The sequence below is a fragment of the Pipistrellus hanaki genome (genome assembly GCF_964339955.1).
Source record: "Pipistrellus hanaki genome assembly, chromosome: 11".
Classification (NCBI taxonomy): domain Eukaryota; kingdom Metazoa; phylum Chordata; class Mammalia; order Chiroptera; family Vespertilionidae; genus Pipistrellus; species Pipistrellus hanaki.
Genome location: NC_140513.1, coordinates 37,530,007 through 37,556,468, shown reverse-complemented (window position 1 = coordinate 37,556,468; position 26,462 = coordinate 37,530,007). Strand labels below are relative to the sequence as shown.

The 26,462-nt window shown below is 39.7% G+C and overlaps 1 protein-coding gene across 2 annotated transcripts in view; it reads left to right on the top strand.

The window, feature by feature from the left end:
• Window positions 1–26,462, top strand: part of GDA (guanine deaminase) — a 69,268-nt gene that overhangs the window by 33,216 nt on the left and 9,590 nt on the right. For both annotated transcript variants that reach the window (XM_084899525.1, XM_084899524.1), the window contains exons 3-10: window positions 4,211–4,382; window positions 10,654–10,741; window positions 13,281–13,386; window positions 14,978–15,005; window positions 16,171–16,278; window positions 18,830–18,937; window positions 20,667–20,764; window positions 23,119–23,186. In XM_084899525.1, coding sequence (XP_084755651.1) covers window positions 4,211–4,382; window positions 10,654–10,741; window positions 13,281–13,386; window positions 14,978–15,005; window positions 16,171–16,278; window positions 18,830–18,937; window positions 20,667–20,764; window positions 23,119–23,186 — 776 coding nt within the window. The remainder of the gene's footprint in view (window positions 1–4,210; window positions 4,383–10,653; window positions 10,742–13,280; window positions 13,387–14,977; window positions 15,006–16,170; window positions 16,279–18,829; window positions 18,938–20,666; window positions 20,765–23,118; window positions 23,187–26,462) is intronic.

Here is a 26,462-nt window from a genome sequence, read left to right as displayed (position 1 = left end):
AAAAACATCCTGGCAACAAATGACAATGAAAACACAACAATCCAAAATCTATGGGACACAGCAAAAGCAGTTTTGAGAGGGAAGTTCATATCTCTACAAGCCTATTGCAAAAAACAAGAAAAAATGGTAACAAATTACCTAACTCTACAACTGAAAGAGTTTAAATAAAAAGAGCAACAAGAAAAGCCCAGTGTAAGTGGAAGGAAGGAAATAATAAAAATTAGAGCAGAGATAAACGACATAGAGACCAAAAAAACAATACATAAGATCAACAAAACCAAGAGCTGGTTCTTTGAAAGGATAAACAAGATTGATGAACCTCTAGCCAGGCTAACCAAAAAACAAAGAGAGAGGACCCAAATAAACAAAATCAGAAATGAAAGAGGTGAAATAACAACAGACCCCGCCGAAATACAAAGGATTGTAACAAAATACTACGAACAACTCTATTCCAACAAACTGGACAACCTGGAGGAAATGGACAGATTCCTAGAAAAATACAACCTTCCAAAACTCAATCAGGAAGAATCTGAGAACCTCAATAGACCAGTGACTTGGGAAGAAATTGAAACAGTCATCAAAAAACTTCCAGCAAACAAAAGCCCAGGGCCAGATGGCTTCACAGGAGAGTTTTACCAAACATTCAAGGAAGAACTAAAACCTATCCTCCTCAGACTATTCCAAAAAATTCAAGAGGAAGGAACACTTCCAAACTCCTTCTATGAAGCCAGCATCACCCTAATACAAAAACCAGATAAAGACAACTCAATGAAAAACAATTACAGGTCAATATCCCTCATGAACTTAGATGCCAAAATCCTCAACAAAATTCTAGCAAATCGGCTCCAGCAGAACATCAGAAAGATCATACACCACGATCAAGTAGGATTTATTCTGGGAATGCAAGGATGGTACAATATCCACAAATCAATAAACATGAACAAATTGAAAGATAAAAATCATATAGTCATATCAATTGATGCAGAAAAAGCATTTGATAAAATCCAACACCCTTTCCTGATAAAAACTTTCAACAAGGTGGGAGTACAAGGATCATACCTCAACATAATAAAAGCTATATATGATAAACCCACAGCTAACATCATACTCAATGGGCAAAAACTAAAACCATTCCCTCTAAGAACAGGAACAAGACAGGGATGTCCACTCTCACCACTCCTGTTTGACATAGTACTGGAAGTACTAGCCATTGCAATTAGACAAGAAGAGAAAATAAAAGGCATCCAAATTGGAAAAGAAGAAGTAAAGTTATCCTTATTTACAGATGACATAATATTGTACATAAAAAATCCAAAAGACTCCATAATAAAACTAATAGACTTAAATGAATTTGGCAATGTAGTAGGATACAAAATTAATGCCAAGAAATCTATGGCATTTCTACACACCAATAGTGAACTTATGGAAAAAGAGACTAAAAAAGCAATCCCATTTACCATCTCACCAAAAAAATTAAGATACTTAGGAATAAACTTAACTAAGGAGGTAAAAGACCTATACACGGAAAACTACACGACACTGAAAAAAGAGATAGAGGAAGATGTAAACAGATGGAAGAACATACCATGTTCATGGGTTGGTAGAATTAACATCATCAAAATGTCCATACTTTGCAAAGCAATCTATAGGTTCGATGCACTCCCCATTAAAATACCAAGGGCATATTTCACTGACCTAGAAAAAACTCTCCAAAAGTTCATTTGAACAACAAAAGACCCCGAATAGCCACAGCAATCCTGAGAAAAAAGAGTAAAGCAGGAGGGACCTCAATACCAGATTTCAAGCTGTATTACAAAGCCACTGTTCTCAAAATAGCCTGGTACTGGCACAAGAACAGACATATAGATCAATGGAATAGAATCGAGAACCCAGATATCAACCCAAATCATTATACTCAGTTAATGTTTGAGAAAGGAGGCACGAACATACAATGGAGTCAAGACAGTCTCTTCAATAAATGGTGTTGGGAAAATTGGACAGATACATGCAAAAGAATGAAACCAGATCACCAACTTACACCATACACAAAAATAAATTCAAAATGAATACAGGACTTAAACATAAGACGGGAAACCATAAAAATACTAGAGGCATCCACAGGCAGCAAAATCTCAGACATATGCCAAAAGAACTTCTTCACTGATACTGCCCCTAGGGCAATGGAAGCTAAAGCGAAAATAAACAAATGGGACTACATCAAAATAATAAGCTTTTTTACAGCAAAAGAAACCATCAACAAAACAACAAGAAAGCCCACTGTATGGGAGAACATATTTGCAAATGTTATCACTGGTAAAGGTTTAATCTCCAACATCTACAGACAGCTTATACACTTAATAAAAGGAAGATAAATGACCCAATTTAAAAAATGGGCAATGGATCTAAATAGAATCTTCTCAAAAGAAGACAGAAAGAAGGCCTAGAGGCACATGAAAACATGCTCAAAGTCACTAATTATCAGAGAGATGCAAATCAAAACAACAAGCCGTACCATCTCACATCTGTCAGAATGGCCAACATCAACAAATCAACAAACGACAAGTGTTGGTGAGGTTGCGAAGAAAAAGGAACCCTCGTTCACTGCTGGTGGGAATGTAGACTGGTGCAGCCACTGTGAACAGTATGGAGCTTCCTCAAAAAACTGAAAATGGAACTCCCATTTAACCCAGTAATCCCACTCCTAGGAATATATACCAAGAAGCTAGAAACACCAATCAGAAAGGATATATGCACCCCTATGTTCATAGCAGCACAATTTACAATAGCTAGGATTTGGAAACAGCCTAGGTGCCCATCAGCAGATGATTGGATCAGAAAACTATGGTACATCTATCTACACAATGGATTATTATGCTACCATAAAAAAGAAGAAATTCTCATCATTTGCAGCAACCTGGATGGAATTGGAGAACATCATGCTGAGTGAAATAAGCCAGTCAATGAAAGAGAAACACCACATGACCTCACTTATTTATGGATGATAAAGAACATTATAAACTGAAGAACCAAAAGATAGCTATAGAGACAGTAAAGCAACAAGCAGACTGTCAAATTACAGCGGGGAGGTTAGGGAGATCTGGGGGAGATAAGAGATCAATCGAAGGACTTGTATACATGCATATAAGTACAACCAATGGACACAAAACTCTGGGGAGGGAGGGCATGTATGGGAGGGGGCGGCAATGGTATATGTACAAAGATAATAATTTAATAAAAAAAATTTTTAAAAAAATGATCTTGGCATCTCTGAGCTTCCTTTGGAGCTCTGTGACCTCTAATCTCAACATACCACATCCTAGCACATACAAATATCTATAATATAAGTCCCGGAGTAGACCCTGATTATGTGAATGCTTCTATTACTAAGCCTTCCACAATGCTTCCTGTTTCCTAAAAAGGATTGTTAGCTTTTCTGGATGAAAATCACATTTCTTTCTTTTAAAAAATATATATATATTTTATTGATTTTTTTACAGAGAGGAAGGGAGAGGGATAGAGAATTAGAAACATCGATGAGAGAGAAACATCGATCAGCTGCCTGCTGCACAACCCCTACGTGGGATGTGCCCGCAACCAATGTGCATGCATGCTCTTGACCGGAATCGAACCTGGGACCTTTTAGTGCGCAGACCGACGCTCTATCCCCTGAGCCAAACCGGTTTTGGCTGAAAATCACATTTCTGATGCAATAAATCACGGGTCTTCTGTCGCCTCAGAAGACTTTGCACCCTGAATTATCTCCTTTACTTCTTTTATCTCTGCTACCATCAGAGCATGCTTGGGCTTCTCTTAATGGAAAACAAAATGCGGCCCTCTCTCTCCTCCCCCAACTTACCATTCCAACATTCACTACCAATATTTTCAAAGCAACCTCTCCATCTGCCCAGCAGTCTCTCTGGCACCTGTTCTCTGAGTTCATGGCCCTCCCCTCGGCTTCTTCTTCCCTTCATCATCTGTGATGAACCTCACACCAGTCATTACAACGTAGGAGCTAGCTCTCTCCTAGCAGAGCTTCGCTTTTCTGTCCTGATCTCTAAATTCTCGATGAATTTAGTCATCCGTTTGCATCAGCTCTAAATGAATGTGCGGTGAACAGTTCAATGATGGCCAAGAGAAAACATGATTTAAACGTATGGAAAATGACAAAAGATGCTATTAAATTCTTTCTTCTCTCGCCTTTATTTTCCAGTGAGTTCTTCATGCCCGGGCTGGTGGATACACACATCCATGCCTCTCAGTACTCCTTTAGTGGGAGTAACGTAGACCTGCCGCTTCTGCAGTGGCTGACCAAGTACACGTTTCCCACAGAACTCAAGTTCAAGAACTTGGACTTCGCTGAGGAAGTATATACCAAAGTTGTCGTAAGTGTCCTGCTTGTGAGTGCTGGGGTATGACGCTTGGTCGCCTGTGTTTCTATCCATTTCTTGGGAGTATGTCTTAAGTATAAAACACAGGCAGGTAAGGCTAGAATGGGTTACAGAAGTTTATTTTAGTTCTCTCACAGCCCAGTGAGTTTGTGGCCACCTCATCTACACAGCTCGTTACTAGCAAAGAGCGGACTTGAGTTCAGATTCCCAGATTCCCCAATTGGATGGGCTCTCATCACTCTCCATCTTTTACTTTTTGTGTGTTAATTCACTAAAGTTGGGTTGAATGCATATGTGTGTTCCCTTACTCCTGCTAATTCACAATACTGTTCTGGAGACCTTATAGAATAGCTGAGTAACCTTTGGAAAGTTCTGCAGCTCATCTTCCCTGTGTGTTTGTGTGTGTGTGTGTGTGTGTGTGTGTGTGTGTGTGTCAGAGAGAGAGAGAGAGAGAGAGAGAGAGAGAGAGAGAGAGAGAGAGAGAGAGGGAGAGAATGAATCTATTTCACTGGATTGTTATGATAATTAAACCAGTTAATATTTGTAAGGTTCTTAAAATAGTACCTGACATATGGAAAGCATTCTATGTGTTTGCTTTAAAAATACCCAAGGCAATTAAAAATTAAAAATTAAAAATTTAAACTGCAGTTAGAAGGGTGTCATGCTATTTTAGTAACTTTGCAAAGAGGAAAAATAGGATGGTCCCTTTCCTCCTGGGCATATGGGATTGTGATGAGCATTAGCACCACTAGAGGGAACTATGGGGCTAGTTCAGTCATTGAACAGTAGCTGTTGTGTGTGCCCACGGCAGACTCCAAAAATACCCTTCCTTTCACTCTCCCAAGAAAATCGTTTCCCATCTTTCTATCCCAACCCTATGCCCAACCCACTTAACAGCCAGAAACAGCTTCTGCAGTTGAGAAATAAAGCTGCAAATACCTCCTTATCTGACCACTGCCTCTTATCATTCAGTACACATAGTCTGAATAATCCTGCATTTTTGCTGGATTTTCTCCTAAATTGATGGCTATGTGTTGATGGCAATATTGTAAGCCTTATATATCACCCAGTTATCCTGCCAGTTTCCTGGTTTTGTGTCACTCAAGCTTTGAAGAATAAAGTAAGTGCTATCATTTATACACCTGCCTCACTTCATTATAAATTCAGTGTAATTGTGGGTTTTCATATTTAGCATGCATCCTCCTGACACTAGGAAAAACTGAGGACTAAATCTGTCTTTGGAGCTGTATTGTGCCAATGAATTGTGCTAACCACACCAAAGCTTTTTATTTTCAAAATTTATTTTTGCCTTGCATTGTTCTAAAAAGGGTTTGAGATATCTTAAAATTGCATAGTATCCAACAGGAGAAAATGAGTCACCAAAGCTTGGCAAAGGAAAAAAGGGAAGAGGAAAAATAAAATAAAACCAAGAGGTAAATGTATGCCATGGGGATCCATGCATTTGTTAGAGTTTGTCACAAATTTGGCTTTAAATGTCTAGGTAACCCAGAGAGAAAAATCAATTTTGAATTTTACACTGTATGATTAAAAAAAAACATATCTATTTATCATACTGAAATTTAAGAGAAATATTCCAATATAGTTACATGCTCTGATGTCAAAATATATACTGTCAAGGTACTATAGTATTAAAAAAAAATCCAGATATGTACATCTTTATGTTTGGAGGGAGTATCTAGAAAATCTATTTTTAGGCCATACTCCATAAATTTTATTTCTTAAATCAGACAAGATTGGGCATGTTCAGGGTGGTATGGCCATAGACTTATTTCTTAAATCAGAGATTTGAGTAAGAATTTGATGCCAGTGAGTACAAGATAGGTATTATTCTCAACAGGTATTTGCAGTTCACACATCCAATATTTCTGATTATGAGCAGGCCCACACACTTTGAGAATTGCATGAGCCAAAGTTATGGCTAAGAAAGTTCAGGTTTGTTAACTAGAGCCTGTCCTTACGCTGAAGACTGCCCATGGCAATGTATAAGGGTGCTAAGGCAGTACCATGAATAGAATCGAGACATTTTTGTCTTTTTATTTTCTCCTTCAGAAAACAGTTCTAGATCTATACTTAAACAAATTGGCAATCAAGACCACAGAGTTTTGCACCATAGAGTTGTTTTTTGTTTTTTTTCTTGTGGTTTTTTTTTTATTTTTATATCCATAGGTAATATTTACATTGTTCTCATTGCTAAATAACTGAAAATTTCCACTGTGATTCCATCTTCAAGTCCAGATTTTAGAAAAGTGATTAAAATTTTGAGAATTTAGAAAATGTTTGCTAATACTTCTGTTTTAATTTTGAGTTTCACGTTACTCTGACAAGCGAATATAATTAATATAATTTGTATGATTATTTTTCTTGAAAAGTGATTCATTTTGTTTATGACCCAACAAAAGGTTAATTTTTATAGTTATCTGTACATTTTTTTTTTAAGATTGTGTTTTCTCTGTTGGCATGACATTTTTTACATCTTTATTGAACTAAGTTGTTAAAAATGTTAAACAAGACTTCTAGCATTTTCCTTCATACAAGGCAAGAATCTTACATACCCTTCCCTTCTTCATGTTATACCCTCCTCACCATGTTCTGTAATATATCACCTGAGATTTTTGTTCCAGTTTATTTTTTACCATGTGCACTTAATTTAAAATAAGTTTTAACTTTCAGATTTGCTATTTTAAATTTTATCTTAATTTAATTCCATTTTATTATTTTTCAACATCAGCACTTAATTTAAAAATGAACTTTACTTTTTTTTCTTTCTTTTTTTCTATTTGGATTCCCTGTCTTTTCTTTTTTTTTCTTTTTCTTTTTTTAAAATATATTTTATTGATTTTGTACAGAGAGGAAGGGAGAGAGAGAGTTAGAAACATCGATGAGAAAGTCATTGATCAGCTGCCTCTTGCACACCCCCTACTGGGGATATGCCTGTAACCAAGGTACATGCCCTTGACCGGAATCGAACCCGGGACCCCTCAGTCCCCAAGCTGATGCTCTATCCATTGAGCCAAACCGGTTTCGGCCTCTTTTGGATTAATTTTTTTTTATTTTTTTGGAATCCCTTTTCAGTAAAGTGGGTGATAAACATTCCAACTCCTTGAATTACCAAAAATGGTTTTACTTTCTTCTGAATGATGATGCACTTTTGCTGTAGAGAGAATTCTACCTGAAATAATTTTTCCATCAACATCTAATATGCTGATGTCAATCTTATTATCTTTCTATTCTGGCTAATTTGCTGGCCTTCAGGATGTTCTGAAATTTCACTTATAGATTTTTTTTTTTCAGTTCATTCTCTTTCATACATAATTTATTCAATGTGAGAACTACTGTCTTTTTTCTAATTTGGAAAATTTATTTCTCTCTCTTTCTCTCTGAATATATTCTTCCCTGCAATCCACTCTTTGTTTTTGGTAATCCCTAATAGAAAAAAAATGTTAAAGCTTCTATATATGCTTTTGTATTACATTCTTAAAGAACATGGGGTCTAATTTTGCAAGTCATTCATTCATTCTGCTGTTATTATAGCCTGTCCTCTTGCAAGGACACCAGGCCCTGTTCTATTTATCTAAGAACTAGATGCCTGGTGCACAAATTTATGCATGGCCAGGGAGAAGGAACATGGGAGGTTGGCTGGTTGAAACTCCCCCCTGGTCAAACTCCCAGTCAAGGGGACGATTTGCATATTAGCCTTTTATTATATAGGAAGCTGATTTTATGTCTCTTGCTGCTTAGTAATTCAGCTTCCTTGGGTGTTCATTCAGTTAATATTTACTGAGTGCACTGAATCCAGACACTTTCAGAGTTGCTGAAGGTTGGATTCAATGTCTCTGTCTGGTACTAGCTTTTCCCCTGGACTTGTGATTCTGATAGAGAGCTCATCCTCATCTTTAGCTGATGGGCTCTATTAGCAGCCAGATGTATTTTATTCATATGCAAAGTGTCTTAAAATTTGAAAAGATTGACATTAAAAAAATCCAGCTTTTCAAATTCTCTTCACCAGTGGGACTAACCAACGATGTCACTGGGCTCTCATTTGCTTTCCTCAACATTTGGCTGACTCAGAATAGAGACTTCTGTTTAAGATATAGGGTATGTTCTTCCTTATTATTTAAGTTCAAAGTATTTTTTTTCCCCTGAGGGGTTTTCTTTTAATTTACCCTACAATCTTCTATTGACTTCCAAATTTTACTCATAAAATGTTTACTTTTGGAGAGTACTTATTCTTTGATTTTCATAGCATTCTGTTCTTGTCTTGTAGATGCAATTATCTTCTTAATTCTTTCAGATAGTAATCATAGTTTTGTTTTGTTTTTGTTTTTAATCAGGCTTCCTTCTGATGCTGTTTCCTCCATTATTTTTTCCAGATTTTCTCTCCCCTTTCTCCTTTTCATAGCAGCTCTCCTCCAGAGTCTGTTAAACTTTGAAAATACATTCACATTTATTTATATTTTTACTTATTTTTAAACTAGAGGCCCGGTACATGGGTTGGGGGGGGGGTCTCCTCAGCCTACCCTGCACCCTTTCCAATCCGGGACCTCCTCATAATCAGGACCACTGCTCACCTGCCTGGCTTCCTGATTGCACCTAACTGCCCCCCTGCTGTCCTGGGCACCCCAATTTCTCCCCCTGCAGGCGTAGTCACTCCCAACTGCCCCTCCACACACACCGGCCTAGTCACCCCTTAGTGCCCCCCCACTGGCCCGGTCACTCCTTAGTGCCCTCCCTGCTGGCCTGGTCACCCATTACTGCACCCCCTGCCGGCATGGTCACCCCCAACTGTCTCCCACCCCTGCTAGCCTGGCCATCCCTCACTCTCCGCCACCCCCGCCAGACTGGTTATCCCCAACTGCCCCCTTTGCTGGCCTGGTTGCCCCATGCAGCCTACTGTTCGGTCATTTGGTCTCCCCTCACTAACCCACACAGCCTGTTTGGTCATCTGTTCGATTGTTTCAGGTGCAATGGTCACTTTTATTGATTTCAGAGAGGAAAGGAGAGGGAGATAGAAACATCATGGTGGGAGAGAATCATTATTGGCTGCCTCCTGCAAGCTGCTACTGAGAATGGAGCCCACAACTTGAGCATGTGCCCTGAATGGGAATTGAACCATGACCTCCTGGTTCATAAGTTGCCACTCAACCACTGAGCCATGCCATCTGGGCCATACTTTCTGGGTGGAGATAGCTCTTGTTGACTAGTGAACTTCATGTTAAGATGAACAGTGAAAGAAGTAAATAGCCTTTTCAATTGTGGGCCCCATATGTTATTGTGAGGACATCTTTCTTGTAGAGCCACTCATCTTCACTAGGGAAGAGTCCTTCAGTCTTGCCAGGAGTGGTGGTAGTAATATGTGTGGCATTCTAGCAAGCTGACTGAGGGCCCCTGGAGATCAGCCAGATTTTCTCTTCAACCTCTTCTTTTCAGACTGTGCCTTGCCTTGTCCTTTGAGGCTTACATATTCCAAATACTACTCAATTTCTACAAAGAGTAAATCTCTCCTGCAAGGAGCAGGTTAGGGGTGATTGGCTGATTTCAACAGGAAGAAGAAACGTTTTGTCAGGGCTTGGTTTTCTGTAGACGTACTTGGAGCCAACTCCCTGTTAACAACTCTCTCTCTCTCTCTCTCTCTCTCTCTCTCTCTCTCTCTCTCTCTCTCTCTCTCTCTCTCTCTCTCTCTCTCTCAGTTGCTTTCAGGTTCTTTTCCATATTCTTTGTGTTCCAAAGAGATGTTGAAATGCTGTTGTTTTTTCTGTTCATGTCTCTTCTTATGTTCCTCTTGATGGTGAATACATTTTGTACTCTTTTATTGTTATTTTAGTGGAAATTTGCTAAGGAAGAGAGATATGTATGTGACCAATCTGCCAGCTTGAACAAGAAGTCTGGCTAAATTATTTTATCCTGTAATAGACCAAAAAAATCCTTTATTCACTCCCAGATGCAATAAGTTTGCATATGCTCAGCCAAACCTAAAAGATAAGGAATTAATTAGCATCTTATTTAATGAATTCTGCAACACAGAACTATATGAATCAAGAAAATCAAAAATATCAAGTTCTCATCCAGCTCACACTTTTGGAAAATTAGTACATTTGCCATTTATCTGAACTGTATTTCATATCAAGGTGGTATATCTTTAAATAAAAACATTTTAAAATTGGGACTTAGAATTTTACTTTCATCTGTATATGCCATGTGACTTTCTTGGCACATGCGACTTATGGTTTTTGTGGTGTATTTTTAGAGGAGAACACTGAAGAATGGAACAACCACAGCTTGTTACTTTACAACAATTTACACTGACTCATCACTGCTCCTTGCGGAAATTACAGGTGAGAAAATGAAGGCACACTTTGTGGGCACATCCTGCAAAGCCAGCCAGACCATGTCTGGCAGGGAGTTAAACTTGTGTGCAATCTTGCCTTTTAATTACTGAAATTTGACATTGTATTCCTTGCAAACAATTAGGTGTCTTTGTATTACTGTGGCCCCTGGATGTTTTTTATTGTTTAGGTAATTTGATTATTCACTTATGGTTTTTGGTTCCAGAATGATGTGTATAGGTCTGAATTTTGTGTATTATGTTAGGGCTTTTGGGAACAGGTTTATTAATTCTAGTAATGGCAACAGTTTATTATAATCAACAGACATATATCTTGGCAATTGGTTAGACTTAGGGCACTGTGCAAATTGCTGGGAACAAAAGAGCCAGATAGGACTAATAATTGATGAATAACTACACACATTGATTAGTAACTTTAGGGACAGATGTAGTGAACTTTAAAAAATATCTTTTATTGATTTCAGAGAGTTAGGGAGAGAGAGAGAGAGAGAGAGAGAGAGAGAGAGAGAGAGAGAGAGATGATGAGAGCACACCATTGATTGGCTGCCTCCTCCACACTTCACACTGGGGCTCAAGCTTGCAACCCAGGCATGTTCCCTGACTAGAAATTGAACCATGATCTCCTGGTTCATAGATTGACGCTCAACCACTAAGCCATGCTAGCCAAGCTGTAGTGTTCTTATTAAGCTGCCTGGATTGTGCAAAAACACTCTAAATGGATTATGTCAGCTCAGTTGCAGACAGCCTTCCAAAGTAGTTATTATGTCCCCATGTTGCAGATGGATAAACCGATGCTCAGAGAGGCTATAAAAATGCCCAACTCACATAGCTAGTAAGGAGAGAGGAAACTTGATTTAGGTCGATGATTCTGAAACTTGTATCCATCACAGTGCCCAGCACATAACAGGTGCTAGTAAATGGTGTCGGCTGATCTGCTGATGCTACTGCTTGCAGACTAGGTCATTGATGTCAATGGTCTAAAATAGGGGTGTCGAACTCAATCAGAGAAGGGGCCAAAATCTAAAATCCAGCCTAAATCGCGGGCCAAATGGTTTACTGAACAGTCATAAACTGACAATGTCATAAACTGACAGCGGAGTGCAGTGATGACAGCGCGGTTCGGGCCACATTGCAAGGCCTGGCGGGCTGGATTTGGCCCGCGGGCCTTATGTTTGACACATGTGGTCTAAAAGATGATGCTGAAAACAACTATTGCCATTTTTGGAGAAGACAGAGAGAATCCAGAACTGGAACATCCGGGAAGACTTCATGGAAGTCTTGGCTTTAAAGAAAAATAAGATAGAGAAAGAGAAAATGTCCTTCAGACAGGGAAAATGACATGAACAAAGGCAGGAATGTGTATAGTGACACTGGAAGCATGGAACAGAGTAGCTGAACTGGAGGACGGAATTCATTACATGAGGGCTGGGAGGTCCGTGGTAGAGGGTGTTGGGTGAATGGGATGACTCAGACTGTGGAAGGATTTGAATATGCATCAAAAAATCAAAAAAGATTTTGATGCCAGGTGAGGTATGTGATCAAGGCACTGTTTTAAGAAAGAATAATCTAATGGCCAGTTATTAAAGTGAATTATAGGGAAACAGAAAGGCAGAAAGATTTCTGTAAGATTCTTATGACAGGTGGAAACATTGTAAGAAAAATTAACATTTCCCAATGTCAACTTCCTAGCTGAAATAGACTTCCTAAAACCTCTAACTAGACTAGGTTCTTTAGTGTTGAGAGCTGCTGGTAGGACTAAATAAGATTTTACAGATAATAATATTGGCAAAGCTACAGTTAAAAATAGTGGCAATATCTTTTCTAAGCATGTGCCAGGCACTATATATATATAACTAGGTATATGCCTTCTAACCCTGCACATAGTGTGGAACACTGTACACATATAGGTTTAGACCTTAAGCAAATAATATCCACTATCTTGGAATAAGGAGTCAAATCTAACCAATTCTGTCTAACTCCAGTGCCCTTTCCTTAGACACTGCTGCTTTTTCTGTAAAACAGAGGGAGAGCATAAGAAGAATTCAGTCCCCAGGACAGTGGTAGAGTAGAAGACAGAGGGAGATTGGGAGCCTGGAAAAAAGAGAAGGAAGAGAGAAGAAGCTAGGTGGCAAGGTCGAATAGTGTTACACCAGGTCTGAGGCTGCCCTCTCTTTTCCAGGCAATAAAATGGGTACAAGGATAGTTAGGATTTGAGTAAAAATATAGACAAACTGTATAAGCAAAGAAAAAAAACTGAGTAATAAGTAAAAACACCCAATTATTACCTGGCCAGCCTAGAAGTGGGAGTTGGGGAGGGGGTGGTTGATGTAATGGGTGGAAGAATATTTACTACTTATAGAACTTAATGGGGTTTTGTTATTGTTATTGTTCTTAATCAATAATCTTTCATATTCTCACCTATGTTTTCATAATGATTTTAATGTAAACATGTTTTTAAAAGGCTCAGAGAAGGTGCTATGTGGGAAAGACACATGACCTGAGGTTCTTTTTTTCTGTGTGCCTCACAGATAAATTTGGGCAGCGGGCATTTGTGGGCAAAGTCTGCATGGATATGAATGACAGTGTCCCAGAATACAAGGAAACCACTGAGGAATCAATCGAGGAAACAGAGAGGTATGTTCATCTCGATTTGTCTTGTGAGCGGTCCTTCTGCTGCATGATGAAGTCGGAGATGGAGAGAGCAAACCTCTCTGAACCAGGCAGGATGTGCACATGTTCCAGCGTGGGTTTGCCCAACTTTATGAAATTGATCTGGTCCTAAAAAAATAAATTGCATTCCATACTATTTTTGTATACCAAATTCTTGGGACTTGTGTGTGTATTTTTTTAAAAATATATTTTTATTGATTTCAGAGAGGAAAGGAGGGATAGGAACAGCGGTGATGAGAGAGAATCATTGGTTGTCTGCCTCCTGAAGAATCCGAGTGTGCAACCCAGGACTGTGCCCTGTCTGGGAATTGAACCATGACCTCCTGGTTCATAGGTCAACGCTCAACCACTGAGCCATGCTAGCTGGGTGGGAACTTGTTATAGGAGTGCTAGGATAAGCCCCTTTGTAAAATGAGGGGTTCTTTTTTTGAAGTGAATGATTTACACTCTCCCTCTCCTTTATTATAGATCTGGTCTTCTCCTATAGGTTGGACTTGCTTTAAGTGTGTGTGTGACCTCTTTAAGCTACAGTTGACTCTTGAGCAACACGGGTTTGAACTCTTTATCTTACATTGGCATATCCTACTGATCCTATAAGTACTTTTTCTGCATTTCTTTAATGGCTTTTTCATGGTGCCTTGGTGATTTGACAAGGAATTGTGCTGTATGACACCCAACACCCAACATAGAAGAAATTTCTTTAGATTTAAATCTTCCCCAAGACCAAACATGTCCCAATGCAAATTTTAGAAGTCCCACTTTTCTTGATTTCCCCAGACCTCCTTTACCTCTGAAAAGGGAGGCTCAGGAGCCGCCAACTGCCCCAGAGAAAAGGAAGCTTGCACCTTCGCCTTAGCATTGGCTGTCAGCTCAACTTTTCTGTGACTGTGTGTTTGTGGTCACTGTAAACCCGAATTCACATTTTATTCTGAAACAAAGGGAAAAGGACTTCCAGAAGACAGGAAGCCTAGCTAATAAATATTCCCAGCCAGGGCAGAATTAATCATTTTATGGGTCATGCAGATACCACCATCCCTGCACATACAATTGGTAAGATCGCCAACCCCATCACCACCGTTTCACACCCTTTGCCTTCTACCTTACTCCAGAATCCCAGTGGAAATAAAGGGTGACATTGTGTGAACAAGTAGCTTCTACTGTAGGGAAATTGGGAGTGGAGAGCCCCATAGTTTCTAAATATCTCCAGTCCCATTTAGGGATTCTAACATCCCTGGAACATCACATTTTGCAATATTCCCCAAACCGGAACTTACGCTGGTAGAATGGCTTGAGTGCTGTGGGACTACTCATGACCAGCCCAGATGACGTTAGACGACAGCATTGCATTTCTCTGTGATTTTGCACTCCATCTCTGCAAACGAGAAAGCAGAGTAATTACTGCTTTTGCATCATTAATTAGTGTGGTGAAACATGTGCAGTGTTAGAGTGTTTGCATGGGAAATAGGTCATGGAAATTTCGTGTTCACATCTTTAAAAAGAATTTTTTTTTAAAATGCCTAAATCTCCTAACTTCCCATTTGTTGACTTATTTCAGATTCGTGTTAGAAATGCTCCGAAAGAACGTAAGTCAACTTGTTTCCAGCTCGTTTTTTTGATTGCCTTTGTCTTAGTCGTAGGATTGGTTATTAAGTTGCTTGGCAGAGAATGGTCTGGGTGCATTTGGCTTCTCCCCATGCATGCAGAAGTATTTTCCTAGAGCCTCGAGTTGTTTTCACAGAGGACCTGTCAACTCGGCTCAAGCATTTTTTTTTTTTTCTTTCCTGGTGGTTTTCTCTTCCTCTACTTTGGGACCGTCTAATTTCACGGGGCTAATCTGTGGGAAGGTGAGGGTAGGCTCCATGGCTGTGGACAGATTGGTAGCAACTGGAAATTGAAGCCTGATGTGTGCTGGCTGTGCTGATAATGGCGGTGGCCTATTGGATCTGATCTGAAACACAGGTGGTGTCCAGCCCAGATGCCCCTGCCACAGGCTGCCTTGGTCCACATATGTATGTGTGGCATGTCACATGGCCTGCGGGCACTCAGCCAGGCACTCCCCTTTGCAGGACCTGGTGTTGGTGAGCCTAGGGAGGCAGTGCTGCTTTCTGCCCCATCTCTAGCAGGCTGTGGTTCCCTGGTGCCATCGCTTTAATTGCCAGACCCTTCCCTTCCCATCTTTTGAGGTCTGATTGGAAACGACAGGGAAGCTCAGAATTTCTTCCCATCTAATCTTGGGAGACTTAGGTGTCTTGTGGGCCCTTATTCTCTCCATCTCTCCATAAGTTCTTTCCGCTCAAACCCTCACTTCAGGTGACATCAAAGCCAGTCCTGCTGAGGAACAGTCCTTGGGGATGCCATGGCCAGCACATAGAAAGGGGAATAGGCCACTGCCTCCCTTCTAGTCTCCCAGATCTCTCCTTTAGAAGTCCTCCTGCTGCCTCTCATTTCTCTTGATGGAGGCCACCAGTGCAGGCCTCGGCAGAGTCTTGCTGTGGATGTGGAGCAGGGGTGGCTAATATTTGGGACAACCTCTCCTTCCATCGAACGTGGTGCTACAGAATATACTCTGCTTTGTCCTCAGCCATGAGCCATTTCCATGAAACCCAGCACTTCCACCCACTCCTAGAAAGGAGGACTGTCCCCATATATCAAGACATAAAATTACCCAGATGTAAGATATGCATTCATGGCATGCTACACATTCAGGGTATCAACAGTTCCCTTATCCACTGGTTTTACTATTTCCAGTATTCTAGAGTGAAGCCCATAGTGACACCACGTTTTGCCCTTTCCTGCTCTGAGACGATGCTGGCCGAACTTGGAAACATCGCGAAGACCCGCGATTTGCACATTCAGGTGGGTATTTTTCTCTTGTTTATGCTTCTGCCAGACCTGCGAGGCTTCTCATTATCCTGCATTCTGGCAATCTCTAATTCTACTGAGATCTAGAGGTGCAGCATTATGGGACAGGGAAGGTCCTTACAGGTATCACGTACCTAAGTCCAGTTCTTTAATTTTTCACCTAAGAAACCAGAAGCACCATTTCCTCTCAATCATCTCTGATCAGGCTTGCAGAGATGAGGCAATCATAAGTGATCCAGCAAGGTGGAAGGCAGACTGGCTCCCTGTTGTCTGCAGGATACATTTAATGCATTTCTTTTCTGCTTCTCTTTCCTTTGATGCTTTCTCAGCGTTCGAGCCCTTCATTTTTGAAGGAAACACCTATTATTTAAAAAGGAATAAGAACCTCATTTCCACCTTACAAAATGCATTTAAAACTCCCTTTGTTCCAAGTTTCTTCATTTAAAACCAGGAAGAAAAAAAGTATATATTATTTTGTCATTAAGCAGGTACAATTTAGGAATAAAACATGTTTTAAAGCTTCCAGCTGGGTTAAAATTGGAAGTTGGGAACTGGCCTTCCTCCATCCAAACTTCATTACATACCGCAGTAAAATTTCCCCTGGCAAGAGCTATCTTACAACAAAGGGCAAGCCAGGGCAAAGGTAACACATTGATTCTTTATCAGTTTTAGGGTAGAGGGTGATTTATTATTTTTTTTAAAAGATTTATCTTAATAGGTCTCATTCACCATTCTCATCTTTCCCCATTCTCTTTCTGTTTGTTTGTGTGTATGTAGAAGGGTGGGGGGAGTGTTACAGCCTGGGATATTTGGATTTTTTTAAATTTAATTTCACAGTTGTAGGGGAGGGAAATATTTTTCTTCAGCCTTCTTGGAGTTCCTGTTTGGCTTTGAAAACTAAATGCAAAGATAGATTCACAGGAGGAAAGCATGCAAATGTATTTAATGTAAGTTTTACATGACACAGGACCCTTCATTGGGAAAGAAAACCCAGAGAATTGGTCAGACCTGAGTATTTTTGAACATTACAGGTTTGATGAAGAATGCACGGAGGTGGAGGAATATGATAGGGTAAGGGGTATGAGCTAAGTGTAGGAAACTTAGCAAGCCCTTCTTGTTCCGCTTCTTCTTGGCTCCCTTTGCCATTAGAGACAAGGATGCTCTTTTTCCTCCAGGTGTAGGGCAGGCACCTCTCACATGTGTTTTTTATGACCTGTTTTGGGAAAGGAAGGGTGAGAGAAACACCAGAGTGACCTTCCTGCTTCTGCAAACTCCTTTACCTTAAGATGGCATTTTTCAATATACCGAGATGCCATATTTTGGGGCAGTATATACTGAACCCCATCAACACACAGCAAAAGCAAGTATATTCTTGCTTGGGGTGTATGTCTGTATGTATGTGTATTTACTCAAATTTATCAAAATGACACACATCATCTGGTTGTTCTTTCTTGTGGTGCCCATGCATTCCATTCGTGGTCTGGGCTTTCCTCGAGGACAAGGATGGAGTTCATCCCATAGGTGGGAGACTGTTTTTTAGAATATTGCTGCCCCCCCCCTATGATTTATTTGGCTATGCTCATGGAGAGAGGGAAATGGCATTGCTATTCTTAGAAGTGGTAGCTTGCTCATGAGTTTCCCATAATATGTATTCACCACCAGTTGGCCTGAAATGACTTTTGTGTTAGGCTCAGGGTAGGTTTGTCTCTGAAACACTTCACCTGTTTTGTGGTGCCTGGAGAGAGGTCAGTGTGGGAGCTGGGACTCTCTTGTTTTGCTTGCATGTGAGTCCTCACGGGCTCTTTCTTGGTGGCTGCAGGAGTGTCTAGCTCTGTTATTTTCCAATTGTTTTTCTGCAGAAGAACTCATTCTGGAAGCCAAAAAAGGGGACAGAATGGAAACAGAGTCCCAACCCTGCTGCATTTTGAGAGGCAACTTGTTTATGCCTTTTACATACTGGATTTCCATGAATTTTTATCAGAATAACATGGCCAAAGCTAAAAAAAAGTTGAAAAATTGCTTATCCAGCCAAACCCTTTTATTTGAGAAATAAGGAAATGGAGTCCTAAATAAAAGAACTAACTCACCCTAAGACCCATGACTAGGGTCAGAACTTGTCCTAAAATTCAGCTCTATTTATCCAAACCCAGTTTTCTTATGAGTGAAAGATGCCATCTGTCCTATTGATGGCCTCTTTTCTTAAAGGACAACAGCAGAAGAAATAGGTGACCACAAATTGCTAGGCTGTTAACTCTCTTTAAGCAATACTTGTTATTTTTGTTTGTTCTTACTATAGTTTAGAATTTGAAAAGACTTGTTGGAACATTACATGGGTTAGAACCTTACAGGCTGGTGTAATTACATATTCATAGTTTCTTTGACACATGATTGCTTTAAATAAAACACATGTACAGTCTTTAATGCCTTTCCATATGGCCCCTCACATCGACAAGTTAGAAACCATCCATAACATTTTAGGATAGGAAGTATAATTTCTAGTGGTATTTTACCTCAAAAATTGAAAACATTATTTCTTTTCTCATAGAGCCATATAAGTGAAAATCCTGATGAAATTAAAGCTGTGGAAAACTTATTCCCCAGTTATAAAAACTATACAGATGTGTATGATAAAAACAATCTTCTGACAAATAAGGTAAGTTGCATTTCATGACATGGTCTGTGTCAAATGGGGCGTATTCATCTAAATCCTAAGATCTCAGTAGTGCTCTTCAGTCTTCTATGACGTGTGCATTTCCCAGACTAAAGCTCAGAGCATGCATATGTGTGGGTGTACATAGTTAAAAATGGGCCTGAACTCTCATCCTGGTGAATAAATATAAAAGCTTCCTTGAGGGTGGGAATTTGGTCATTTGGTCCAAGGACATTGTGTCAGTATTTATTAGAATGTAACTGTACATTTCTTTGAGTTAGCAGACCATATCTGAGGATCCATTCTGCAAGAAATATGAATAGGAATGTTAATTACATATGAAAATTAAAAAATGGTTCTCACAGAGGATAGTTTAGATGATAGAATTTACATAATTATAATTTTATCCAACATTCACAGAGAATGAGGCACACACGCTTACAAGATTGATGTCTGTGTGTATATGTGTGGGTGCGTGCTTACCTAGAAAAACTGCGTGGACGACAAACATTGGATGTTAAAGGTTATTCTCCCAGAGGGAGAAAGCAGAAGGACTCTTTACTTTGTATTTTTAAACACTTTGAGATTGCTTTTATGAGTGTGTATTGTTTTTATAATTAAACCATTTTAAGTTAATTAAAATTAATGTGAGTGAGCAGAGAGCTCATTAGAACAAGATACCCTTTGGCCTTGGCCTTAGCTATGGCAGAAAATAAATTCTTAGGGACTTGGTGAATGGAAATGTGGCTAAGACTAATTTGGAAGGCTAATGTTCTGCATAAATCTTATCCATGCTGCACCTTAATCTTCATCCTCCATAACATATATTTCCATATGATTAATACATTAACCTTCAATCTGCATGTTCCTTTGCTCTGCACAGAGGTTTTGAAAATTATATTTTAATAATAATTACGTGACCACCAAATCATGCTCCCTAAAGAACAAAGCTAATCAGTGCTGAGGACAAAGGAATTTTGAAAGAGGAAAGCCTTATTCAGTAAAACTCACAAATATTACCAAGCCTGAAAATGAAGAGACGTCTCTTATGTGTGCAGTTCCTGCTTTCTTGGATCAATGTTACCTTCTGAATTCATGCATATAAGATATTACATTTCTTATTTTTTATGAAAATGTAAATATAGACAATGAAATAACGAAAGCGTGTTCGGTTATGTGTCAGGTCCATGGTTCCTCCATCTAACGTGGGGCAGAATGAAAGAACAACTCCTTCCAGGATCCTTCCCACAGCTTCCATGTGCCGAGAAAGGAAAGCTCACTTCTGGAAAGCTCTGATTAGAATAGGAACAAGCACAGCCCCACCAGACGCCCACTAGATTTAGAAAGGAAAGTAACTTGGTTATTTTCTAAAGGGGAGATGAAGGAATCACAATATCTTCAAAATGGATGGGTGTTCTATGCTGTAGATGACCTGGATCAACCTTCCTTATTTTATAGATTAAAAAAAAAAAAAAGAATAAGAAAATGATAAGATCTCCACATGTGCTGAAACTTTTGTAATCCAATGTCTTTCCAGGCCTTTTTGAGATGTGACTTGTACTGAGTGATTTTAGACAGACAGGTAATCATAAACGTTCTTGTGAAGATGCTTACGGACATCTTCATGCACATGCGAGCAGGTCTAGGTGTCACAGCTTCTCTTTGTTGTGAGTGAGGACTAACTGAAGCATTTTTAAGCGGTAAACCCCACTCGGGACACTCTTCTCTCCAGACAGTGATGGCACATGGCTGCTACCTTTCCGCAGAAGAACTGGATGTTTTCAGGGAACGAGGAGCAGCGATCGCACATTGTCCCAATTCTAACATATCGTAAGTAGGCAAGGACTGATTGATAGATGATGAACGTTTGAGTTGCAAAACAGCAGCCTTTGTTTTTGGAGTCATCCCTTCAGTATCTCCCTTCTATAGTTACGTTTGATTGGAATGAGAACTAGATAGGTGCATACCTTTGCGTCTGAGGAGAAAAAAGCACTTGACAGGACATTTTTTTTTTGTAGAGTATGTCTTTGAAGAACACCACATCTCTTAAAATTTCTGAGTTTGTGCAAAACAGGAAAGTGGAAATACCACAGAAGGAGTTCAGAACCAATAGCATTCAGAACTGACAGCAGGGCCTGAGGGGCACACACTCCAGCAGGTGTTCCAGGGAGAGGGGCTCACTTCCCATGACGCTGTGTTGTGCAAACTGCTAGAAACACTCACGCTGGTAGAAATGATGCAGTGCTGCTGGGAATCAACACCCTACATACGACGTATGTCACCTGCTGGACCGGGCAGGATGCCAGTTCACATGAGAGCGACCTTGCCCTATCATGGTTCACCAGAATGCAAAAGCTTCATTTATAACGGGTTCTTAACATTTTGAAAGGTTATATACTCACAAGTGAATCAGATGAGAGTTATGGCATGTATCTTCAGGGGAAAAAAAAGTCCAGAGATAAAAACAGGCTGCACCTAATTTCAGGGAATTCATAGACCCCATGATGCTGACCCATGGATGCTAGGTTAAGAATTCATGGTCCAGGATTAGATACAGGAAGGCACTCTCCTTTCTGGTATTAGTCAACCCAGAACAGAGCTGCTTCCTCTTAGAGGCAGGTGGGGTGGATTTTCATCTTTTCCAGGCTACTCTTGTTTTGAGTTCTTGCAGAAGTAGACCATGAGACAAAGATTCATGTACAAGCATCTTAGTGGGGAGGTGCTCTCAGGAAACACCTGTACGGGGGTAAGACAGAGCAAAGAAGGAAGTCAGCAAAGAGTGCGCCATTAACCAAGTTACCAGCATGGGTTCCCAGAGTCCAACCCTTCTGGAAATCCCAAGAAGTCAGTGTCCAAAGCAGACCTCCAACTCATTCTGCCCAAGGTGTGGGCACCTAGGTGGTTATACCCAAACACCCATCAGCTATTGTTGGGGTACCGCTGTGTGGGGTGAAGAAGCATTGACTTCCTGGAGTTTCTGACCTTCCCCAAACCAGGGCAGAGCAGACTCTACTGGCTGAAGAGAGACCTCGGCAAAGAGTTGGAGGTGTCGGCAGTTAGAAGTCTAGGGACCTCATGAATGAAATACTTATGTCACTGGCAGCATGGGAAGGCACGAGAAACACAGCAATTTATTTCTAGAGTGTTCTGAGGGGTTCCAGAGGCTTCCAGTTTTGAGACATCGCGTGGTAAGGCATGACAGGGAATTCTGCCCATATACAGCTTAGTGATCATAATTATGATCCAGTGGCCAGAGAGGGGAAGGGTTTAACACCCTTTCCTTTAGTTACACAACGTCTAAACTGAAACGTGATCCAAATTAAGGTCTGAAGTTAAATTTCTTTATGGATACATTTCTGTTTACATGGCCACTGTTATCCTTTCCCCAACAACTTTGAGAGTTTTATTGCATGTACATTGCGGCTTTGAAAATTATAATCCATGTGTGTCTTTGAGCGGACCACTTTGACCTTTGCAACTTCTCAGGACCACTTTAGTTTCTTCGTTCCTCTAGAAAAGTGCATATCTATTAAGCTCAGGGCCACAAGGTCCAGAATTCAGCACAGGAACCATCTCTCCTAGTTTCTGCTGTCCTCAGGGGCCTCATTTGAACTGGCAGGCCTGGACTCACCAGCCCGTACCCCCTTTTCCAGTTATACTCCCTTTCTTTGATCTTGAAAGTCACTACTCATTCAGGGTAACAGATTCTCTGAGATGGAGAGGAAAGACAAAGCTTTATCATTTCTACTTCCTAACATAGGAGGATGGGTTGGTTAAAAAAAAAATAAAAAATAAAAAAAATAAAAAAAAAAAAAAATATATATATATATATATATATATATATATATATATATATATATAACCGGTAAGACTTTTGGACTAATTGCAAGATTTCATTTCTTCATTTGTTTTTCCTTGTAAACAATCCCCTGCTTCCTGTTTTTACTCTTGCTTCTTTGTACCCTCCTAAGATTAATAATAACCTCTGTGCCAGGAGTTAGGCTCCTCTGTGGTCTGTTTTCATCAGCTGTTCTGTTCTGATGAGTGTGTGTGTGTGTGTCAGCATTAGAGCTGATGTGACGGAGAACACAAGTTTCAGCGACATCTCCACCACTATTGTTGGGGTGCCGCTCTGGTTGGGCCCACAATGGCCTCCTGGTTCTGACAGTTTCCTCTCTCTGCAGGCTCACCAGCGGCTTACTCAATGTGCTAGAAGTGCTGGAACATGATGTGAAAATAGGGCTGGGCACAGGTTAGTAGCGCACCTTTTGGGGCCATGGCTAAGTGGTTGCTTACGTGCGTAACTTTCTAGTGTGACTCATTTTCAGGTTGCATTTCCATGTTAAAAAATTAGTTTCATTTTTCTGGTAACAATATCTTGAGCTAATAAAATAGTGAGAGTGGAAGCCATGAGAAGATATATGCAAAGGAAGATGTTTTGATGTCACTAAGCTTCTGAAAGCTATTCTGTGCATTTATTGTCAGAAGCTCTAAAGCAAGCATGTCAAACTCGTGGCCCATGGCTCACATGCCTCGTTTATGTGGCTCATGTTAGTCTTTGAACTTGACAGCTTGCTCTCAAGGATAGGTCCTTTTCTAGTGTTTTAGAGATTCATTTAAAGAAGGCCTTGATTTTTTTTCTCTTTTGTTTTGTCCTTCTGGCAAGGCTTTAATAGTTTGGATTTGTATGTTTTTAGTTTTCAATAAATGTGCCATCACAAATACTGTCTCAAAAGAAAATTACTTGGCCTTGCCATAGCAAGTGTAGATTCAATTCATGCCAGCGTCAAGAACTCTGAGTTATAATATGTTAAGAACTTGCTTCCCTTGTAAGCAGTGTATAGCAAAATAAGATTCCATTCCCACGGGCAGTCTGATGCTTGCTAAGCTGAAGGACATTCTCAATGACTGATAAGTTAAGGGTGACTCTTTTTTAATGATTTTTTCCCTGAATTTGTGCAGTGCTACTAACTTTGAAAGCATGCATCAGAGCCAAATGTCTAGGTGTAGCAACTGTAAACTTTTTACTATTGTAAATGAACTAAATTTTTAAATATATATATATATATATATATATATATATATATATATATATATGTATATATATATTTGTATTGATTTCAGAGAGGAAAGGAGAGGGAAAGATAGAAGCATCAATGATAAAATAGAATCATTGATTGGCTCCCTCCTGCACACTCTCTACTGGGCATTGAGCCCACAGCCAGGGCATGTGCCCTTGACTGGAATTGAACCTGGGACCCTTCAGATCGCAGGTCAATGCTTTATTTGCTGAGCCAAACCAGATAAGACATACATTTCTTTTTAAGTGGGTGTAGGGCACAAGGACTTATTTTCTATTCTTGATGTACTTGTCCTCCTGATATTCAAGAGCATGGGAATGTTTGCTTGTTGACAGAAATGATCAGGAATAACTCAAGTCTCAGTTAAATTTATACCAAGCAATTTCTTGGTAAGATACACAATAAGACAAAGAGATTTATTCATATTTTAAATAGATATGTTAATGTAGAAGTTTTCCTTAATTTTACATGAATTAAAAAGAATTAGGTATATATTTTTTAAATTCTAATTTAAGCCTTGAATCGCTGAGATTATGTAATACCTGGATATAGTCACAGGTGCTAAGGCAGGAAACTGGTTGTTTTACCTTAACAGAAAAGCTTTAATAGATAAGGAAAAAAATAGCCAAGAGTTTTTGTTACATATAGTCAATTAATTAAAAATTTAGCAGACATGCAAAAGAAGGTAGGGGTTTGCTTTCTAATTTCCTGGGAGTTTGGTCTCTATGACTTAAATTCATCACCTAACTTCTAGTTCTTGGCTCTTGATTGTGTAGTAATAGCTTAGAACAATTAGGTAAAGCTCTCACTGTCACTTATTAGCTGTAAAACATTGAACAAATTAATGTTCTAAGTTTTAAATTCCTAATTTCTGTAACAACAATCATAACGATAGCTATCTTACAAGCTTATTTTGAGGCTTAAATGAAAAACATCTGACACGTACTAGTCAATAAAGACTGGCTTACAAGGGAAAGAGTGATGTTGGTATATTGACCAAATGTTTGCTTAAATATGATGTATTTGCTTATTAAGTTGGAGAATGCATTTCACATCATCTCTGCTGTGGTAGCCACTCTATGCTCCACTATTTCCGAAACGTGACCTTTGTGTATGAATTTGCACTCCATCTGTAGACTTTAGAATATTATTTAAACTGATAAAATTGACAGAGAGCAGCTTCAAAAGCAAGTCATTCACCGTATCTATATCAAGTGTAGGCAGATCCTGACTTGCTCCATATTAGAGGAAATATATGGGAAGCTTAATCAACATATTGCAAAGCAAGAGAAAACAGTATCAAAAAGAATCAAAGGATGAGCATATTTCTGCCAATGACTTACTTCAGGATCCAGAAGAAAATTTCAGAACATTACCATCATCCTTGTAGTACAAGAAGACATGGCACTATGAAAAGACCACAAGTTGTGATGGAAAAGAAAATTTTTAAACTGAAAAGAAAAAAAAAGAATAAGATACGTGTAGACTCTCATACACAGCTGGAGGGAGGGAGAATGCACACCACTTTGGAGAACTCATTGGCAGTTTCTTAAAAAGATAAATATAAATCTACATATGACCTAGTAATTCCATTTTGGAAATTACACTAGAGACATGAACACGTATGTTTGCAAAAAGAGTTGTACACGAGTGTTTATACCACTTTACTCATAACAGCCTATCCTCCCAAAAGTCCCTCCTTCAATTTAAGGCAAAACCTAAAAACCTAAAATACCCTGAAGTGTATTTTGTATTCTCTCCCTCTCCTGGTATCTCAATAAATTAATTCCTTTGACCACTAACTCTCCTGCATCATTATCTCCTCACTACTGGACCATTCCTAACAGCACACACATATTCCCTAGTATCTTCTAAGCAATAAAATGAAAACACACACACACACACACACACACACACACACACACACACAACAACAACAACAATAATAGCAAACAAACAAAAAACAACAACAACAAAAAAAAAAAACTCTCTTTTAATCAGACACCCCCCTCTGGCTCCTACCCCACCTCTCTATTCCCCTTCAAAGCAAAACTTCTTTAAGTAGTGGGGACCCACACCATTACCATTTTCTAGGCACTCTTCCATTCCTTCACCTACTTCAGGCTGGCTTTTCCAGGCTGGCTTTTTGCCCCACCATCCATGGTAATGATCCTTGTCCTTTCTCCCTTGAGCTATTACTCCTGTGATCTCTTGCTGTCAACTCCAAAGGACACCACTCTGTTCTTTTATACTGGGTTTCTGATCAGTATTTGCCATAGTTGACTACTCTCTCCTTTGTCCAAACAGTCCTGTATCGGATTCAGTGGAACCGCACATTTCCCTTCTTCCTCTCTCACCAGCCCTTATCTTCTCTGAATGCCCTTTCTCCTCTCCCTGGCCGTTCACGGCTCAGTCCTAGGCTATCTCCTCTTTTGACTTTATGCTTT